The sequence below is a fragment of the Rhincodon typus genome, chromosome 43 (assembly GCF_021869965.1).
Source record: "Rhincodon typus isolate 14 chromosome 43, sRhiTyp1.1, whole genome shotgun sequence".
Taxonomy (NCBI): domain Eukaryota; kingdom Metazoa; phylum Chordata; class Chondrichthyes; order Orectolobiformes; family Rhincodontidae; genus Rhincodon; species Rhincodon typus.
Window position 1 is genome coordinate 1373246 of NC_063374.1, and position 21139 is coordinate 1394384.

General features: G+C 41.8%; 2 protein-coding genes across 3 annotated transcripts; one reads left to right on the top strand and one right to left on the bottom strand.

The window, feature by feature from the left end:
* Positions 1 to 20: 20 nt before the first annotated feature.
* Positions 21 to 10318, bottom strand: LOC109936600 (gastrula zinc finger protein XlCGF8.2DB-like). Of its 2 annotated transcripts, XM_048619500.1 has the most exons (3): positions 10143 to 10318; positions 5396 to 6367; positions 21 to 1530 (listed from the first exon to the last, which is right to left on the bottom strand). In XM_048619500.1, the coding sequence occupies exons 1-2, from the start codon at positions 10152 to 10154 to the stop codon at positions 5417 to 5419; spliced, it is 963 nt and encodes a 320-aa protein (XP_048475457.1). In that variant the 5' UTR covers positions 10155 to 10318; the 3' UTR covers positions 21 to 1530; positions 5396 to 5416. The 2 variants fall into 2 exon arrangements, with proteins under 2 accessions (XP_048475457.1, XP_020390793.1); XM_020535204.2 differs by lacking the exon at positions 21 to 1530 and having other exon boundaries at positions 5251 to 6367; positions 9828 to 10314.
* Positions 10319 to 12719: 2401 nt separating this feature from the next.
* On the top strand, positions 12720 to 13460 carry LOC109936601 (zinc finger protein 239-like; the record flags this gene model as incomplete). The annotated part of the gene is made up of 1 exon (XM_020535205.2): positions 12720 to 13460. A coding segment is annotated over one exon (624 nt), but the record flags the coding sequence as incomplete, so codon positions are not given.
* Between the last annotated feature and the right edge of the window lie 7679 nt (positions 13461 to 21139).

Here is a 21139-nt window from a genome sequence, read left to right on the forward strand (position 1 = left end):
GAAGTTATTAAGGTTCTGAAGTTTACATTGTCACAGACTATATAAAATAAAGGGTACTACTCCAAAAGATGTGCCATAGCATACCTGGCTAAAGGAAGAAAGCAGTTAAAAAAACATACTGGACTTTATTAATGAGGGTATAAAGTACAAAAGCAAGGAGGTTATGCTGACGTTACATAATTTAAACCATAGTTCAAAAACTGGATATACAGTTCTTAGTGCGACACTAAGATGAATGAGTAATCAATGGGGAAAGTCCAGAACAAATTTATAAAAACAGTTCCACAGATGAGAAACACCAGCTATGAACATAGATTGCAGAAGTTGAGACTGTGTTTTTCTTAGTGAAGAGAAGGCTAAAGGGGATTTGACTGAAGTTTTCAAAATCATGTAGGGTCTGGATAGAGTAGACAGTGAGAAATTGTTCCTGTTCAAAGAAGGATCAAGAAAGAAAAAACACAGATGAAAAGTAATTTGCAAAAGTAGCAAGTGTGATGTGGGAAAATACTTGATGTGAGAATGGTACTAAGTGAGATACTCATTTGGAGAACATTTGAAGTCATGGGCAAAATGCTCTCCTGCTGCACCCTTATAACTATATAACTGGACTGAGACTTATTAACATCACCAGAAACAAATCCCAATGAACATAGTTTACTTCCAGATGAGATTAACAGCAAAATCCAATCACTTTACTTTCTTGCTGGTGTTTCGGCAGGTTGGATGACTAAGTGAATCCCTTTCCACACACAGCAGGTGAACAGCATCTCCCCACTGTGAATCCTCTGGTGTACAGTGAGTTGGGATGATTGCCTAAACCTAGCGTGAACACATTGGTGACACTTCAGTTCCCTGGAACGTTTTAAGCATTTTCCACACTCTGGGCTTGCTGGTGTGTCAGCAGATTAGAAGACTGAGTGAATCCCTTTCCACACTCGGAGCAGGTGACTGGTCTCTCTCAAGTGTGAGTACATTGGTGCACAGAGAGTGTGAAGTAATTGCCGAACATCTTTCCACAGGAACCGCAGCCAAATGACTTCTCCTCATTGTGAATTCGCTGGTGGACAAAAGGTCAAATGACTTAGTCAATCAGTTCTCACAAACAAATGAATGGTCTGTCCCCAGTGTGATTCTGTCGATGGATTTCCAGCAGATTTGAATAATCAAATATTTTTGCACACTCCTTATATTTTCACGATTTCTCAATGGTGCAGATGTCCTTTTGTCTCTCCAGGTTGGATGAACAATTGACGCCACATATCACGTGTTCATTTTTTCCTTGCTGTGAATGGTGTGTTAAGGTTTTTTTTGAGGCGGTTTAACTGGTTAAGGCTCCGACCAAAGTCAGTTCACTAGAACATAGTCACTTAGATGAAGCTGTGTGTCTCTATTTTCCCAGTTACACTGGTGTTTGAAATGTTATGCCACAGATAGAATAACGATTTCTACTTTCATGTTCAAAGGCTGATAAAATGGAGCAATGACGCAGTGTTTAAGTTTTCTGTCTGCCAATCCTCCCCTTCTAACAACCTGGAAAAGAAGTTTATAAAACTGTTCACTGAAAGGATAGGATATCAATTCAAAACACAGAATTCTCATGGAACATCTTTGTCTTTCTTAATCCCCCAAAGGTTGATGCCCAGCGCAACTCATGCTCTCACCCAGTGTTAAAATCTAAAGCCTTCATACCAAATACATTGCACCAGTCTATCCTCCACTCCCAGTTTCCTCCTTCCTTCCATCTCCTCTGCTTGTCTTCAGCTTCCCAGTTCCTGTCTGCAGACTGAGAATCAAATCAATGAGTCTGATTCAGGGCTTGGAGCTTCCTGCAAAATGTTTGTGAATCCTATCCATCCACTCCCAGGTTCCTTACTGAGCAAAGATCAGAGGCCCATTGATTTCCCCAGAATGGAACTTCTTATTTATTGTCCCATCTCCACTGTTGTAAACCGTCATCCACTGGCTGCCCAAAAATAGTGGCATTGTCTCGGCCCTGTTCCCAGGACGGAAGAAGCAGCCCCACAATTGCAAACTAGGGAGATGCCAATTTGGAATCAGGTTCTGTGGCTCCGCAAAGTGTTCCCAACCCAGCCTCTGGTTTCATTACATCCTCCAGCGCCTGTGGAGGTGACAGGCAAGTTGTTCCAAATCACAACATGCTATGATCAATGCCCAGAGAGATTGACAGCAGCACTGGATTAGTGAGTTGTGCAGCAAAACAGGCACCTTGTTAAGTCCACATCTGGACTATTGTGTACAGTTTGTATCCCTATCTAAGAAAAGATGTACCTGCCATACAGCCAGGGCAGCAAAGGTTCATTAGGTTGATACAAGGGATGGCAGGACTGTCATATGAGGATACAAGGTGACCCAACTGGGCCTGAATTCATTTGCTATTAGAAGAACGAGAGGGATGTTATCTGATTGAACCATATAAAATTCTAAGAGGGCTGGACGATGCAGGATGTTTTCCCTGAAGCCAGAACATTAACTCTGTCTTCTGTCAACAGATGCTACAAGACTTGTTGAGTTTTCCCGAGCAATTTTTGGATTTGTTTTCCCAGGTCGGGCAGTCTAGAACCAGGGATTATAGGCTCAGGATCCAAATTTAGGAATTTCTTCACTCAGAAGGTGGTGAACTTGTGGAGTTTTCTACCGCAGAAGGCTGTGGAGGCCAGGTCACTAAGTACGTTCGAGGAACAGGAAGAGAAAGACACTTTTTAGCTATTAAACGGATCGAAGTATATGGGAAGAAGAGAAGAATATTGCATTGATCTAGAGGATGAATGGTGATAGCATTGAACGGAGCAGGCGGCTTTAAGGGCAGTGAGGGGCGGGGCAGGGTGAGGATCTTCCTGATTGGCTCCCTGAGCCCAGCAAGCGCCACGTCACCATTGCCGCCACTCAATAGCGCGGTATCAAGGAGAGCAGCTACTGGTTTAAATACCGAGCCAGCAGCTTCCCATTTAAGTCTTCTTTGCCTCTTTATGAAGCCTCCCGATCCACCTGCCGGCATCCCTTCTTCGGGAATCCGAGCAGTTTACATCTGCGACAAATTGCACCCTATCGTTTCAGCGCCGCCCGGGCAATTGACGGCAGCTGCGGACCAATAGGACGAGGGGGCGGGACAACCGGGAAATACGCCCAGCCATCCAACCAATCAGTGAGAATGAAGGGGCGGGGCTGGCCTGAATCTCCCTTATTCGCCGAAACTCTGCCGTATTTGCAACGCTGATTTATACCAAACTTCAGGCGAACACTGGAACCTTCTGTTTGTGGCTTTAAACAAATGAAACCTCGTGGGGGTGCAGCCAATACTTCAACATTTGTAACTGAAACGGGGTAGGCATGGTGAAACAATTCACAATCAATCGAAGGGCTGACTTTGAGTAAAGGAATAAGTAAGCAAAGATAGAATGTCATCCTTCAAACAAGGAAAGTCCATGGTTTGGTAAAAATCACAGTCGTACAGTACAGAGGAGGCCCTTCGGCCCACTGAGTCTGTACCGACAGAAGGACCCAGGGTAGGTAAGGAAGAAGGTTAATATCGTCAGAATTTGCAACAGATTATACAGGAACGACTGATTCCAGGACAATATACAGTATGTTGTAGAGGGAGTATGTTGAAACAAATTTAAAAGACGAAGTGGCAGATGCAGGTACATCTACAACATCTAAAATTAATTTGGATAGGTAGATGCATAGGAAAGGTTTAGAGGGTTATGGGCCAAATACAGGCAAGTGGGACTAGTTTACTTTGGGAGCTGGACCAAAAGGTCTGTTTCTGTACTCTATGTCTCCATGACTTAATTGATATATGAATTCTATATTGTAAATCACATTGATATTGGGAATACAAATGGGGATACAGATCAGTGTAAGGCGGGAAGATTTATGTTAATATGTCATTCCTGAAAACAAAAGAAACAATGATTTCTGTGATTGTGCAATCTTCTTGCTGTTAGTGAGACTGTTGGAAACATTTAAAGTGGATATCACAGGCATATTGGAGGATAATGTACACAAGGATAAGTACACAATGTACAGCATTGATGCCCTTGTCCCTCAAGAAATACATTTGAACACTTTTTCACACAGAGGGTGGTGCATATATGGAACAAGCTGCCACAGCAAGTGGTAGAGGCAAATACAATTACAACATTTAAAAGACATTTGGACACTACATCGATAGGAAAGATTTAGAGGGATATGAGCCAAATGCAGGCAAATGGGGCTAGTTCAGTTTAGGAAACCTGGTCAGCGTGGACAAGTTGGTCCGAAGGGTCTGCTTCTGTGCTCTATGACTCTATGACATCCGCTCATTCAGAGCAGAAGAGTGTATTCCTTGTTTTGATCAAATTATTTTCTCCATATTGTCATTGTATTACACCAAACAAGGCATTGAGGGCTGCTGAAAACTCAAGCAGACCATATTGTTAGAGTTTTCACTACAGTAACAAATGTACAAGAGTTAATAGTCTCTAATGGCTAATAACTACCTATACAATGCTTATCCCTCCTTCCACAGGGTGACCAAAGTCACCTCTCCTTCCCCTTAATGATCTGACCCACCATTTCCCCCTTATACAGTGACCTGGCCCAGTGTTCTTAATTCATAGGATGACCTGACCTACAACATCCATCTCATACAGTGACACGACCAACACACTCTTCTCATCCACAACTGTCCTTCTGTCTCGAAGTCTTTAAAATCTACCAGACAATTTGGGGCTGCATAGATGTGGGCCATAATGAAGAGACAGTTGTACAGTGGGTTTCACTTGACATTAAATTCTCCTTTCTGATGTCAAAGGCTGAGATGCATTACACTTGTGAAGTTGGCAGTGAGAAAATTACACAGACTATGTTTTCTCTCCAATAACAGCAAATAAAATCCAGTCCTCAGCTCTAGAACCATTTGTGACAAATTCTCAACAGTACACACAGGCCCTTGATGAGCAGTGTTGGGGTAGAAACTTCAGTTCTCACAACAACACCAGAAACAGAATGGAATTAAAAGATAATTGGAAATCTTCCAAACGACATGAGAACATGAGGGAGATTGCAAAGGCCTGTAAAACCTTCAACCGGTTTACAGGATGGACAAAAGCTTGGCGTTTAATATGGGAGGAGAACCAGAAAAAATGGAAATAATTTTGAGTAAGAAAGACCCAAATATGGCACAGTTGACAAAGGACATCTATCAGTTTCCTCTTATCATTGGAGAAATCAGACATTCAGAACACTGTCTGAAGGAAAGCTGATTTAATTAACATTTGACTTGAGTATCAATGCTTACTCTAACTATTATATTATTAGTAACATCACCAGAAACAAACCCCAATTGTCAGAATGAATGACATTAGTCCTGAATATGATTAACAACAACACTTACAAAATAATGCACTCCGTGCAGTCACTTGTGAACTCGTTGGTGTCTTAGCAGGGTGGACGAACGAGTGAATCTCTTCCCACATGTGGAGCAGGTGAATGGTCTATCCCCTGTGTGAACTCTCTGGTGTGTCAGCAGTGTGGATGACTGAGTGAATCCCATTCCACACACAGAGCAGATGAATGGTTTCTCCCCTGTGTGACTCCGCTGGTGATTAAGTAGGTTAGACATCCAAGTGAATCCTTTCCCACAGCAAGAGCAGGTGAAAGGTCTCTCCCTGGTATGGTTTTGCTGGTGCATCAATAGATCATTTCGAGTTTTGAAACTTTTCTGACAGTCAGGACATTTAAATGGCCTCTTATCAGTATGAATGAGTTGGTGTGTCAGAAGGTCAAATGATCGCGCGAAACTCTTCCCACAAATACAGCAGGTGAACGGCTTCTCTCCAGTATGACTGCGTTTATGGGTCAACAGATCATTTTTCCTTTTATAATCCTTTCCACAGTAAGAACATTTAAAAGGTCTCTCCTCACTGTGAATAAGATGGTGTGACAAGAGATTTGATGAGTTAGTGAAGCTCTTGCCACACACTGAGCATGTGAATGGTCTCTCACCAGTATGAGCTCGCTGGTGTCTTAGAAGGTGGGATGATTTGGAGAATCCTTTACCACAATTGGAGCAGCTGAATGGTCTCTCTCCAGTGTGACTGCGGCGATGAATATTCAGCTCAGACAAATAATTGAATCCCTTTCCACAGTGCTCACATTCCCATGGTTTCTCCCCAGTGACACTGCACTTGTGCTTTGACAAGTTTAATGATCGGTTGAAACCTCGTCCACACACAGAACATGTGTATAGTTTCTCCATGCTGTGAATAGTGCTTCCTGACTCCATGTCCAATGGTTGGTGATGTTCGGAGCCTAATGTGATATCTGGCTTGAGGTTCCTGTCTACAAAATTTCCCTTTCTAACATCCTGCAAAATGAATTCAAAACGTGGTAAAGACAGCATGAAAAACACAAACAGCCAATTGTGAAATTAAGCTGAACAAACCTGGTCATTTGTGGGGCCAACATTAGGAAAAAAATGAGCATGAAAACTGTCTGATTGTTATAAAACGCAAGTGTGCCACTACTATCTAGCAACGAAGGGAACCTGCCTCTCAGTCTGGTTCGATACAAGAACGCGAGGCAAAAAAACAGAGGTTGAAATGTAATGGAGTGAATTAGAACAAAGAACAATACAGCATAGGAAAAGGCCCTTCGGCAAGCCTGCACTGACACATTTTGCCTTTCCATACTAAAACTGCCTTCACTTACAGGATCCTTATTCCTCCATTCCCTTCCTATTCATGTATTTATCCAGGAGTTTCTTAAATACTGCTATTGTATCTGCTTCCACTATCCCCTATGGCAGCTTGTTTCAGGCACTCACCACCCTTTGTTTGTAAAACTTGCCTCAGACATCTCTTTTGAACCCCAACCTCCACCCACACTGCAACTTAAACCTGTGTCCCCTAGTAATTGACCCTTCCACCCTGGGAAAATGCTTCATACTTTCCACTCTACCCATGCCATTCACAATCGTATAGACTTCTATCAGGTAGCCCCTCAACCTCCTGCTTTCCAGTGAAACCAAACCCAGTCTATCCAACCTTGTTTCATAACTAAAATCCCCCACATCAAGCAACATCCTAGTAAACCTTTTCTGTGTGCTCTCCAAAGCATCCATATCCTTCTGGTAGTGTGGTGACCAGAACTGTACGCACTATTCCAAGTGTGGCCTAACTAAAGTTCTGTAAAGCTGCAGACAGACTTCACATCGACAACATGACAAGACCCTAAACAGAACTTGTCAAAGCTGCTTGACGAACCTGGGAATACCATTTTCTCCAAAGTTACCTCCCAGTTGCAAACCAAACTGGCTTGAAAATATATTGTTAGCAATTCATCTTTGTGTGTGAAAGTCCTGTAACACCTTATGTCAGGGCATTGTTGAAGAAGTTTCACCATACGTGCTGCAGCAATTTCGTGAACATCACCTTTTCCAGGAACAACGGGAGATTGGCAACATTTGTTTTCATTTTTTGTTCAAATGCAGGTTTCATTGGTATGACCCACATTCATCACCCATCCTTAACTGCCCTTGTGAACAGGTGGCACAGTGGTTAGCACAGCTGCCTCACAGTGCCAGGGACCCAGGTTCAGTTCCACCCTTGGGCAATTGTCTGTGTGGAGTTTGTATGTTCTCCCCGTTTCTGCTGGGTGCTCTGGTTTCCTCTCACAGTCCAAAGAGGTGCATATTAGGTGGATGGGCTATGCTAAATTGCCCATAGTGTTAGGGATGTATAGGTTAGGGGCATTAGCCATGGGAAATGTAAGGTTACAGGGAAAGAGTATAGAGATGGGTCTAGGTGGGATGCTGTTTGGAGGGTCAGTGTGGACTTGTTGGGCTGAATGGCCTGTTTCCAAACTGGAAGGATTCTGTGAAGTTATTGGTGAATTGCCTCCTTGAACCACTGCAGTGTATATATACACTATATGGTGTAGGTACATTCAGAGTAGTGTTAGTAAAGGAGTTCTGACACAACGACAGTGAGGGAACTATAGTAAAGACAATATAGTTCCAAGTCAGAAGGGTACGAGACTTCTCTTTTTTCCTTTATTCATTCATGGGAATGTGTCTCATATTGGCTCGGCTCGGCTAACATTCATTGCCCATCTCTAATTGCTCAGAGGGCAGTTAAGAATCAGCTGGGGGTTGGGAGCTACATGTATGAAGGTCATGTATGAAGCAAGTCCTGTTCACTGGTTTAAAGTCTGTGCACTTGCATTTTTGGTTCCTAATTTTATAGATTTCGACACAATAGCCACATCATAGCAAAAGCAATCACTATTGCTCCTATGATGCTGCTTGGCCTGCTGTGTTCATCCAGCCCTGCACCTTGTTGTCTCTCACTATTCCTTGATTATGACTTTCAATAACCCTAACCCTAACCCTAACCCTATCGCACCAAAACTATCACAAATGAAAAAGACCTGATGGGATGCATCCTAGGATATTAAAGGAATTAGTTACAGAGATGGATACACTGGTAGTAATCTTCCAAGAATCCTTAGATACTAGAAAGGTCCCACAGGATTGGAAAACTACCAATGTCACACCTTTATTTAAAAATGAGAGACAGACAGACCAGTTAGCCTAATGTTTGTTATTGGTGTAATGTTAGAGTCCATTATAAAGGATGCAATTGAAGAGCATTTAGAAATACATAACATAATCAAGCTTCATGAAGGGGAAATCATGCTTGACAAATTTATTGGAATTATTTGAGGCAGTTACAAGCAGATAAAGGTAAAGCAGTAGTATCTAATACAATATATTTGGATTTCAGAAGATGTTGATAAAGTAGCATATGTTAGGCTACTTAATAAGGTAAGAGCCCATCATGTTAGAGGTAGTATACTAGCATGGATAGAGAATTGGCTAACTAATTGAAGACAGATAAAGTGGCAGTTTCAGGATGGCAACCAAGTGGATCATTGCTGCAACCACAATTACTTATACATTAAGGATTTTGATGAGGAAAGTAAACATACTATAGCCAAGTTTGCAGATGACTCAAAAATTGGTGAGGAGGCAAGTGGTGAGAATGGCAAAGAGTCTACACAGGGATATAGACAGGTTAGGTGAGTGAGCAAAACTTTGCAGGCAGAATATAAATGTGGGAAAATGGGAGGCTTTGCACTTTAGCAGGAAGAGTAGAGGAGCTGAATAGTATTTAAAAATGGAGAAAGACTGCAGAAAGCAACAGGATAGTGAGAATTTAGGAATCCTCATCCATGAATCACAATAACCTATCATCCAAGTTCATGGGTAATAGGGAAGGCAAATAGAATATTGACTTTAATTTCAAAGGGAATGGAGTGAAAAAAAGAGTTGGGATTTTTGCTAAAATTATACAAGCCACTAGTCAGACCATAGCTGGAATCCTGTGAACAATTTTGAGCCCCTCATCTAAGGAAAGACATACCGAAATTGAAGGCAGTCCAGAGAAGGTATAGAGGGATTATTTTCTGAGGAGAGTTTGAGTAGGTTGGGCCTGTACTCATTGGAACTTAGAAGAATGAAAGGCATCCTTATTGAAAAATTCTAGATTCTTCAGGGACTTCACAGGTAGATCTGAAAAGGTTGTTTCCAATTGTGAGACAGTCCAGGAACTGAGACAATAAGCTGAAAGTGAGGGATCACCCATTTAAAACTGAGATAAGGAGCATTTTCTTTCTCACAGAGGGTAGTGAATGTCGAATTCTTTACTGAAGAGGGCTGTTAAGCTGGATCATTAAGCATATTTAAGGCTGTTATTGACAGATTTTAACCATAAAGGGAATCAAGAGTAATGACGAACAGGCAAGAAAGTGGAATTAAGAATTACCAGACCAATCTTGATCTCACTGAATGGCAGTTCAGACTCGATGGGCTAAATAGCCAACTTCTGCTGTTATGCTTTCTGGTGTAACCTGTCCCAGCATTCACCGCAGAGCAGAAAGTCCCTGGTGTGGGGGAAGGGGAATAGCAGTACGCAGGCGCAGAACCCGGCACTTGGAAGCATGCGCAATGCGAATGCTATCCAGCGGGAGCTGTTCCTTTGTCATCTCTGCACCCGGTAAAGAGGCGGTAATGCGGGCGGAGCGATGGAGCCGGTGGTTGAACTGAAAATGTTTATAAACGTTTGGTATAGGCCACAAACCATGGATATCATCCCGCAGGTCCGGCGTTTTTAGCTCCCGAGCTTTGCTCCCGGTAACAGGCCTCTGTTAGCGGCCGCCATCTTGTATCAGCGTGGAGCGCATGCGCAATCTCTCCCCCTCCCTCATGCTGCTGTGGCGGGGTATCAGGTCTCTGTTTTTTAACTGGGTCCTAGTGCTCTGTGGAGGTGCATGGATTTCAGGGAAACGGGTTTTTCAACAGCTTCACCCATTCCCAGGCTGCAGGTGATGTTTGAAATCAAAAGGACTCTGTCGACTATCTATGTATTCGGTGTGAGAGGTTGTAGGCACAGTGTGGTTACCTAGTGGGCTGCTGTACCACTTTGTGTTGCATTTTACTACCAGGCCCCTCTTCTTTGAACAATGTGGAGAGGGATTGGGTGAGTCAGAGGATCTTCTCCTGGTCCTTCTGTTGATTGAAAGAACAGGTTGTAGGACATGGATAAACAGGACGTATTGGGATTGGGGGCTGAATATGAGAACAGAAGAAATAAAAAGAAAAAGTGCTGGAGAAACTCTGGTTCTGGCACCATCAACAGAGAGAGAAACAGAGTTAATGTTTTGAGTCCAATGTGACTCTTCCTCTGATGTGAGGGACAGAAAAAAGTAGGAACAGGTTCAGGCCATTTAGCTGTGAGCTAGCTCTACTATTCAGTAAGATCCCAGCGTGTTTCCATGGCACAATCTTGCCTAAATCTCTTCATAAGAGTTTACCAACCTCTCTTCCATGCCGGTGTGTGGCCATGGGGAGGAAGCAAAGATATCCACTGGTTTGCCCAATATTTGCCACAATCTGGGCTTCTCTGGCTGCAGTCTTTTTTAGGGGATGCAAAAGTTGCTAGTTGGACCAGCATTTATTGCCTGTCACTGATTGCCCCTTGGGAAGGTTGCTTCATTGAACTATTGCAGCCACCCACTTTTTTTTTCCATTCATGACGTGTGAGCCAGCAGTTATTGACATTGAGTAGCTTGGTATGGCTGCTTCAAAGGGCAGTTAAGAATCAACCACTAAATAAAAACTGAAAGAACTGTGGAGTCTGTAAATCAGAACTGTTCTGAGGAAGGGTCACCGGACCTGAAATGTTAACTCTGATTTTGTCTTCACAGATGCTGCCAGACCTGCTGAGCTTTTCCAGCAACTTCTGTTTTTGTTAAGAGTCGACCACATTGCTTTGGGTCTGGAGTCACATGTACACCACAGGAGGTAAAGATAACAGATTGCTGTTAGGTTACCTCTTAATTCAAGATTTTTTTTTAGAATTCAAATTCCAGAATTTGCTGTGGGGGGATTCAAACCCATGACCCCAGATGATCAACCTGGGGCTCTGGGTTGTTAATTGAGGAGGTGATGACCTAGTGGTATTATTGCTAGACTATTAAGCCAGAGACCTCGGAATGTTCTCGGCACCAGTGTTCGAATACTGCTGCAGCAAATGGTAGAATTTGAATTCAGTTAAAGAAAAGAACAAGAGTCTAATGATGACCATGAATCCATTATTGATCGTCAGGAAAAAACCCATTTGGTTCACTAATGTCCTTTTGAGGAAGGGAACTGCCATCCTTACTTGGTCTGGCCTACATGTGATCCAGACCCACAGCAATGTAGTCGACTCTTAACTACCCTTTCGGCAGTTAGGGATGGGCAATAAATGCTGGCTTAGCCAATGATGCCCTTATTCTGTGAATGAATAAAAAAAATTACAATTACTACAGTGCCACTACTTCTCCTGCTGTTAGGAAGGCAGTTCCAGTATTTTAATGCAGGAATAAGGTTATATTTCCAAGTTTGTCTGGAGGGGAACTTTCAGATTATGGTGTTTCCATATATCTGCTGCCTTGCGCTTACTACAAATGACATTTCACTGGTTTCATGGGAGCATTCAAAGGTGGGGAGGAATTTCGTCTCTCAGAGAGTAGTGAATCTGTGGAATTTGTTACCAAGAATTCTTTACAAGCTGTTGAGTCTGGGGTCATTCAGCATATTCAAGGTTGATATGACTGATTTTTAACCAGAAAGGCAATTGGGGATTGTAGGTATAAGGCAGTAAAGTGAAGTTGAGGACTGTGATCTTATTGAATGGTGGAGCAGACTCAAGGGAGTAAATGTCCTATTTCTGATTTTATGTTTCATGGTTTTATGATTCCCTTTTCTTGTCTCATATTCAGTTTGGTCTCTTGCTGATTTAGATTCTTTTAGTTTGATTTGACCACATATCCAAGCGAATGAGAGTGTAAAGAATGTTCCATAGAAATTTGAATGGTCTAATCTGAATTTTTGACATGGACTGAAAGTGATACTGCCATCTCTGTTTCTAGGGGAGTAGAAGGAAATGATTTGTAGACTGGAAAATCAAAGCAAACATCACATCAGTGTCACAGTTACTGGATTCATCAGAATCTGAATATCACCAGCCTATGAATGTGGAAGAAATGTTTGTTCTGTTTCTGGGAAAAGATTTCGAACATCATTGTGGCTGGAAAAACACCGAGACACAACCACACACACCATTCGCAGTGGGGAGAACCTGCGCTTGTTCTGTGTGATCTTCGACTGATCGTCCAACCTGGAGAGACACAAGGACACCCGAATCACAAAGAAACCATGGAAATGTGGGGACTGTGGGAAAGGATTCAGTTCCCCATCCCAGCTGGAAGCTCATCGACGGAGTCACACAGGTGAGAGACCATTCACCTGCTCTGACTGTGGGAAGGGATTCACTCTATCATCCAGCCTTCAATTACACCTCCGGGTTCACACTGATGAGAGGCCTTTTAAATGCTCTGTCTGTGGGAATTGCTTTAAAATCTCACCAGACTTAATTAAACACCAGCTTGTTCACACTGATGAGCGACCATTTGCTTGCTCTCACTGTGAGAAGAGATTCAGACAATCATCTCATCTCATTCAACACCAGCGAGTTCACACTGGGGAGAGGCCATACACCTGCTCTGCGTGTGGAAAGGGATTCACTTCTTCATCCAACCTGGTGACACACCAACGGGTTCATACAGGGGAGAGGATATTCACTTGCTCTGTGTGTGGAAAGGGGTTTTCTCAGTCATCCAACCTACTGAGACACCAGCGTGTACACACCGGGGAGAGGCCATTCACCTGCTCCAAGTGTGGGAAGAGATTCGCTCGATCGGCTCACTTGCTGACACACCAGCGAGTTCACAAGTGATTGTCAGGATTGGATTCTGCCGAGGATCACATCCTGTTGCTGTTAAGAATTCCTGTAACAGGGCAAGATTTAATGTTCTGTATATCTACCAAATAAATCAGTTTTGCTGAAAATGGACAATGTGTTGTTGAACTTTAAAGGAAATACAGGAGTAAACTGTACAATCTCTTGAGCTTGTTTTACCATTCCATGTGATCATTGCTGATCTGCAGCCTCAACTCCTGTTTCCTGCCTGTTCCCCGTATCCCTCGATTCCCGGAGGGACCAAACCCATATCTCAGTTTTCAATACCTTCAACGATGGAAACAGAAAATCTACAGCACTGAATGAGGCCACATGACTTTCAGGTCTGGGTTAGCCTATTCCCACTTCCCAACTCCTGATCTGTAATCCAGCAGTTCAAGAATAATTCCAGCACTTTTCAAATGTGAGGAGAGTTTCTGCTTCAACCATCTTTTCAGGCATGAGTTCCAAATCCCCATTGTCCTCAAAACGAAAACATTTCTCGACTCTCTCCTAATCTACCTGTTATTTTAAAATCAATGCACCCCAGTTATTGACCTCTCTGCTCAAGGAGGAAGTATGGATAGGAAGGAATTCTCCAATCACCTAATGATTTTGTCCCCCTTAATTAAATTGCCCCCTCATCATCTTTTGTTTCAATGTAAATAAAAACAGTCAAAATTCTGAGCTAAAGTTCTGCAGTGCTGGCAGCAATTCTAATAAATCCCCTCCATACCCTTTCTGGAGTATCCTTGTTTTGGTAACTGGAACCAGATGCTATTCTCCAGCTGTGGCCTGACAAGTGTTTTGTACACTTAGAGCAGATTCTCCCTGCTATTCTGAACCTCAGCTAATAAAGAACAAGGGCATTTGTGGTAGGCACCAAATACTGGCCTTGCCAGCCTCAATCACATCCCAATAACAAAATTAAAACAATTTTAACTTGCATTTGGAAGCAAATGGAGTTATTAGAGATAGACAGCATCGTTTTTTTATGGAGGAAGTCATGCCTCACTAACTTGTTGAGTTTTTTGAGGAGGTGACTCAGATGATTGATGACGGAAAATTGGTTGATGTTGTCTGCGTGGATTTCAGTAAAACCTTTGACAAGGCAGTTTGGTACAAAAGATGAAGTCACATGGTATCGGGGTGAGCTGGCAAGATGGATACAGAACTGGCTTCGTCATAGGAGACAGAGAGTAGTGGTGGAAGGATGCTTTTTGGAATGTTCACCACTAGGAATCAGTACTGGGACCTCTGCTGTTAGTGGTCTACATTAATAATTTTGGAGGAAAATGTGGCTGGTCTGAGGAGGATTGTCAGAGGATGCAGCAAGATATAGATCATTTGGAGGCATAGGCAGTAAAATTAAGTTGATGCATTTTGGAAGGTCAAGTACAAGTGGAAATTATACAGTGAATGGCAAAACCCTTAGCATTATTGATATGCAAATGGATCTGGGTGTGCAGGTTTACAGATCACTGAAGATGGCAATACAGGTAGTTATTGTAGCAAAAAAGGCCTATGGCATGTTTGTCTTCCTTGGAAGCAGCATTGAGTATAAAGACAGACAAGGATAATGCTGCAGCTTTACAGAACTTTGGTTAGGCCACATTTGGAATATTGCATACAGTTCTGGTCACCACGCTACCAGAAGGATGTGAATGCTTTAGAGAGGGTACAGAAAAGATTTATAAGGATGTTGCCTGGTATGGGGGATTTTAGCTATGAAAAAAGGGTTGGATAGACTGGATTTGTTTTCACTGGAATGCAGGAGGTTGAGGGGCGACTTGATAGAAGTTAATAGGATTGTGAATGGCATGGATAGAGTGGAAGGTACGAGGCTTTTTCCCAGGTTGGAGGGGTCAATTACGAGGGGATGCAGGTTCAAGTTGCGGGGTGAGGTGAGTGAGGGAATGGGTGTGCAGTTTAAAAAAGATGTGTGAGGCAAGTTTTTCACACAAAGGGTGGTGAGTACCTGGAATGTGCTGCCAGAGGAGAAAGCAGACACAATAGCAGCATTCATGAATCACCTGGACAAATACATGAATAGGAAAAGAAGAGAGGGATACGGATCCTGTAAATGAAGACAGTTTTCGTATGGAAGGGCAGAATGTGTCAGTACAGGCTTGGAGGGCCGAAGGGCCTGTTCCTATGCTGTATTGTTCTTTGTACCAAAATTCCTCCATAGGCCTTTTTACAGCTTATCAATCAGGCATCTTGAGATGAACATTTCAAAGTTCCTCTGTTTCTCTACAATTCTCAGTACCCTGTTATTTATAGTGTATTCCCTTGCCTTATTTTTCACTACAAATGCTGTTCCTCACACTTTCTTAGGAACAGGAGTAGGACATTCATCCTTTTTGAGCCTGTTGCACCATTCAATGAGATCATGGAAGAGCTGTGGCCCATATCCCTTAATACTTTTGCTTAACATAAATTTATCCATCTTGGATTTAAGTGTAATCAATATGGCATCAACTGCCATTTGTGGAAGAGAATTCCAAACATCTATCATCCTGAGTTCCGAGGAAGGGTCACTGGACCCAAAATGTTAACTCTGATTTTTTCTTCACAGATGCTGCCAGACTTACTGAGTTTTTCCAGAAACTTCTGTTTTTGTTCCTGATTTACAGCATCTGCAGTGTTTTTGGTTTTATCTATCATCCTTTGCATGTAGAAGTGCATTCTAACACTTGTTCTGAATGGTCTGACCCTAATTCTCGGACAATGCCCCCATGGTCCAAATTCTAGAGAAAACATGCCTAATCTATGTAATCTCGCCTCATAATTTAACCCTTTAAGCCCAGATATCATTCTTGTAAACTATGTTCTACCTACTCTATGGCTAATATAGCCTTACCAAACAAAACCAGAAATTGCTGGAGAAACTCACCAGGTATGGCAGAATTTGTGGAGAGAAAGCAGAGTCAATGTTTCAGATCTAGTGATCTTTCTTCAAAACAAAAGATCTATTGAGTTACTCCAGCAATTCCTGTTTTTCATATTTCCCATATCTGCAGTTCTTTGTTTTATATTCTTTCTAAGGTGTGATGCCCCCATCTGCTCACAATACTCCAAATAGTGTCTAACCAGGGTTTTGTACAACTGCAGCATAACTCTTGCATCCTTGTACTCCAGTCCTCTAGGTAAAAAGGCAACCATAGATAGGAAATGATAGCCTAGTGGTATTATCGCTAGATTATTAATCCAGAGACTCAGCTAATGTTCTGGGGACCTGGGTTCAAATCCCACTGTGGCAGATTGTAACATTTGAATTCAATTTAAAAAATCTGGAATTAAGAATCTACTGATGACCATGAAACTATTGTTGATTGTTTGGGGGGAAAAAAACCATCTGGTTCACTAATGCCCTTCGTGGAAGGAAATCTGCTGTCCTCATCTGGTCTGGCCTACATATGACTCCAGACCTGCAGCAATGTGATTGACTCTCAATTCCCATCTGAAATGGCCTAGCAGTTGTACCAATCACTACAAAGTCTCAAAGAAATGAAACCAGCCAGATCACCTGGCATCGACCTAGGCACTGGAAAAGACAATGGCAGAAACAGTCCTTTCAACACTGCAGAGTCCCCCTTTCTAACGTCTGTGGGCGAGTGCCAAAATTGGGAGAGCAGTCTCACAGACTAGTTAACCAACAGCCTGATAATGTCATATCCACGGAATCATACCTTACAGAAATTGTCCCAGATACCACTATCACCATCCCTGGGTATGTCCTGTCCCATGTCGCTGAATTTCTTTTTGATTTGACATGGCCCACAAATCATTGCCTTTAAAGCTTCTCGTACCATGGGGAGTAATACTGATATTTTATCTCCACTAGCAAAATTGTGAATTTTGATTTCTTGTCTGCTTCCTGTCACATCACATGCTGTGCTACTTTCAAATCTTGTTGAGCCAACTCACCTGCTCCATTTAATCTTACCCTAAAATTTGACACAAAGTCTAAATATGTTGGCTCTGAACTCTGACTCACCAATTTTTCCTTAATTAATTTCAGTAGTCCTCACACCTCATAGCCCAAAACTAATTCAATGGACAGAATTTAGTTGATTCATTAGATGCATTCCTAACTGCAAAACATACAAACGATCCTCTGGATGGTCTTGACTATAGGCCCTCAAATGTGGTGTTTAAAGTTTGCTGCCACCGTTCTAATGTTCCCAGTGATTCTGGATGGTATACAGTGGATTTGAGTTGTTTTATTCCTAAGCTATCAATAATATCCTTGAATAATTTTGATGTAAAATTTGACCCTCGATCTGATTGTATCTCTGTAAGTATCTTTTTCTCACCCTTTATTTGTCAATGGGATGAGGATGTCACTGGCTAGGCAGCATTTATTGTCCATCCCTAATTGCCCAGAGGGCAGTTAAAAGTCAACCACATTGCTGTGGGTTTGGAGTCACGTGTAGGCCAGCCCAGGTAAGGATGGTAGTTTCCTTCCCTGAAGGACATTAGTGAACCAGGTGTCCCCCCCACCCCCAACAATTGGCACACAGTCATCATTAGATTCTTAGTTCTGCTGTGGTGGGATTCAAACCCAGGTCTGCAGAATGTTATCCAGGTCTCTGGATTAATAGTCCAGTGATAATACCACTAGGCCATTGCCTCCCCTGTTATATAGTAAACTCTTCTACAATCCTTTTAACCATGATACTGCATAATGGAATAGCCTCTGGCAATCTAATAGACACATCCATTATGGCCAACAAATACTGATTCCCACTTTTTCTTTTAGGTAGGCGTCCTATGCAATCATTTAAGACTCTTGTAAAGAGTTCCTCAAATGCAGGAACAGGTATTAAGGGTGTTGTTTTTTTCACTGCCTGAGGTTTTCAGATTACTTGACATGTCCATCAAAATTCAACCACTTCCTTATGCAGTCCAGGCCAATAGAAATGTTTTTGTATTTTGCCTTGAGTTCTCCTTATTCCCAAATGACCTCCTACTGGTAATCCACGTGTTAACCACAACACTTCCTTTCTATAAACTACCGGTAACACAGCTTGAACTTTTGCCCATTTCTCATCTGCCTGAATATGTGACAGTCTCCATTTCCTCATCAATACTTCATTTTTGAGGTAGTAACATTCTGGGATATGCTCAGCTTCTTTTGTGCATGCTTTTTGATACAACTGCTTTAGTTTTTCATCTTTCTGTTATAATTCAGCAAATTTGTCTGAACTGAAAATATCTAAATTGTCCTCCACCTGTTCTTGTTTCTTCTCAACCATTTGATCAAACATAGTCTCTGATAATTGAACTTCAATTTCATTATCTATACTCTTTGATTTCTCCTGTTTTAACCTGTGGCTTTGTGACCATGTTACCACACAGTGCGGAAAAATCCCAGGATATACTTCCTGTAATGCCTCAGTTGCCTGATTTTCCACTGGCTTTTCAACCACAGTAGACATCACTCCCACCTGTTATCTAGCTATATCATTACCAAGGGTAAACTGCATTCCTGGAACCTAGAATTTCTCTATTACTTCTACCACCATTTCACCACTTTTCACTGGATCTCCAACCTCACTTTATATAATGGAACACTGCTGTTCTCAACATGAATTCCACATATTATCACCTTTTCTGGAAATATTCATCTCACACCATCAGCGATTGAATTGCTCCTGTATCTCTTAAAATCTCAGCAGGTCTGGCAGCATCTGTGAAGAAAAAAATCAGAGTTCCTCAGAACCGGACCCGAAACATTAACTCTGATTTTATTCTTCACAGATGCTGACCTTTTCCAGCAATTTCTGTTTTTGTTCCTGATTTACAGCATCCGCAGTTCTTTTGGTTTCTCTTTTTGGAGAAGTTCTTTTTACCTGCTCCTCATGTCATACCGATGCAAGAAAATTCTTTAAAGGGATCTGGTACTTTCTTCTCAACCAGCCCCTGATTACGATGTACATGCTTTTGCAGCTTTATAGCTTTCACTGTGCTTTCCTTTACCACTTTAAAGAAACTCACTGGCTTATCCTGTTTTCCGACATTCGTCTTTCCAGTGCTTTTTCTAAACCATCAACACTGCGACTTCATGTGGCCTACTTCATTACGTGAAAACACCTGAGCATTTTTACTTTTTTGACCCTGCATGGGTTTCCTTTTTACTCTGTTGTAAACAATCCTTACTATCTTCAATGAGATCTCCTTTTCCCTTACCACCTGAGGTTTCTTTTTTCCCCAATTTTCATTCCTCACAGATTGAAATTGATGTCGGAAGCCAAACTTTGAAGTATGAGCCAACTCATAATCATCTGCCATTTCCATTGCTAAACTGCAGCCTTAACTCTCTGCTCTTGCACAAGTTCTTACTACTTCAGGAAGTGAATGTTTGAACTTCTCCAAAATAATCATCTCTCTAAGAGCGTCATACGTTTGATCTATTTTCAATGCCCTTATCCACCTATCAAAATTACTATGTTTGATCCTTTCAAACTCAATGTATGTTTGACCAGGGCCCCTCCTTGCATTATTGAAACATCTGTAGGCTTCTGGTACTAGCTTATACATGCTTAAGATGGCATTTATCAACTCATTATATTCCCCAGATCCCTCCTCTGATCGTGTGCAAATTCCTCCCTAACCCTAACTCTAAACCTAAACCTAACACTACCAAATGGTCACTGGCCATTTCATTTGTTTAGCCAGTTTCTCAAATGAAATGAAAATGGCTTCTACATCCTTCTTGTCAATGTAGGTTGAACATATTTAAACAGATCCCCACCAAGCTTTTGGCTACAATGGGATCATTTCGCTGTCCTCTTCACTACTTCTACCTATCCCCTCTAGCTCTGCCATTTTAAGTTGACTTTGAGATTTCAATTCCAACCTCTGAAGTTTAAAAACTTTCTCTTTCTTTTTTTCTTCTGCTCGGGTCATCTTTGCCTTTTCCTCTGCTTTTGACCATAATTCAATTTGTTTAATTTCCCTTTTTTTTCTGCTAGGGCTATTCTTTCTTTTTCTTTTTGCCTTGCCATTGCTTCTAATTCAAATTGCTTCATTTGCAATTGAATTTTAGCAATCTCCAATGATTCCAACTGCATTCCTGACAACTTTAAATGTAGATCTATTGCTGCAATTATTTCCCGTTTCCTCACAGACATAGGCAACTCCAACTTCAAATTGTTTGCCAATTCTGAAAGCTTTGCCTTGCTCACTTCCTGTAAAATACCTGAAGTGTCTTCTTCCACCCCCCCCAGGAAACACTTCGTGACTGAAAGAGCCATTATTACATAAGGCACACCCTGTTTAAACCAACCGAATCCAAAAGCCAAAATAAAAAAACACCAGCACTTACCACTCACTGCCTTTGAGTCCAATAATCCTAAACCCAGCCTGGAATTAGAGATTTTGATCGCAACAAGAGACCCCAATTTGTTATGGTCCAGACCAAACGCCTCAAAACATATTAAGAAGCTAGTCTAGACCCTAACTTTTTATTATTTTAAATGTAAGTATAAGGTGTTGCATTCCACATGCAACTTGATTGGTCAAACAACTCAAAAGTTCAGCAAAACGCACCTTATTTGTACACTATGGTCGAAATACAGACATAAGAAAAATAAAAGAAAGGAATTGGCTTAACTATTTCTATTGAAAGCTTAACAAAATAATATATACATTAACTACTACAAGTGAACTGTTCCAAGATAGTAATATTCACACCCTTGGGAAAAGCAATTTCAGTAAAATAGATTGTCTCATATGCAATTCTAGCAGCAGGAAGAGAATCCCCAGCTTTTAGCTGTAACAGAGAG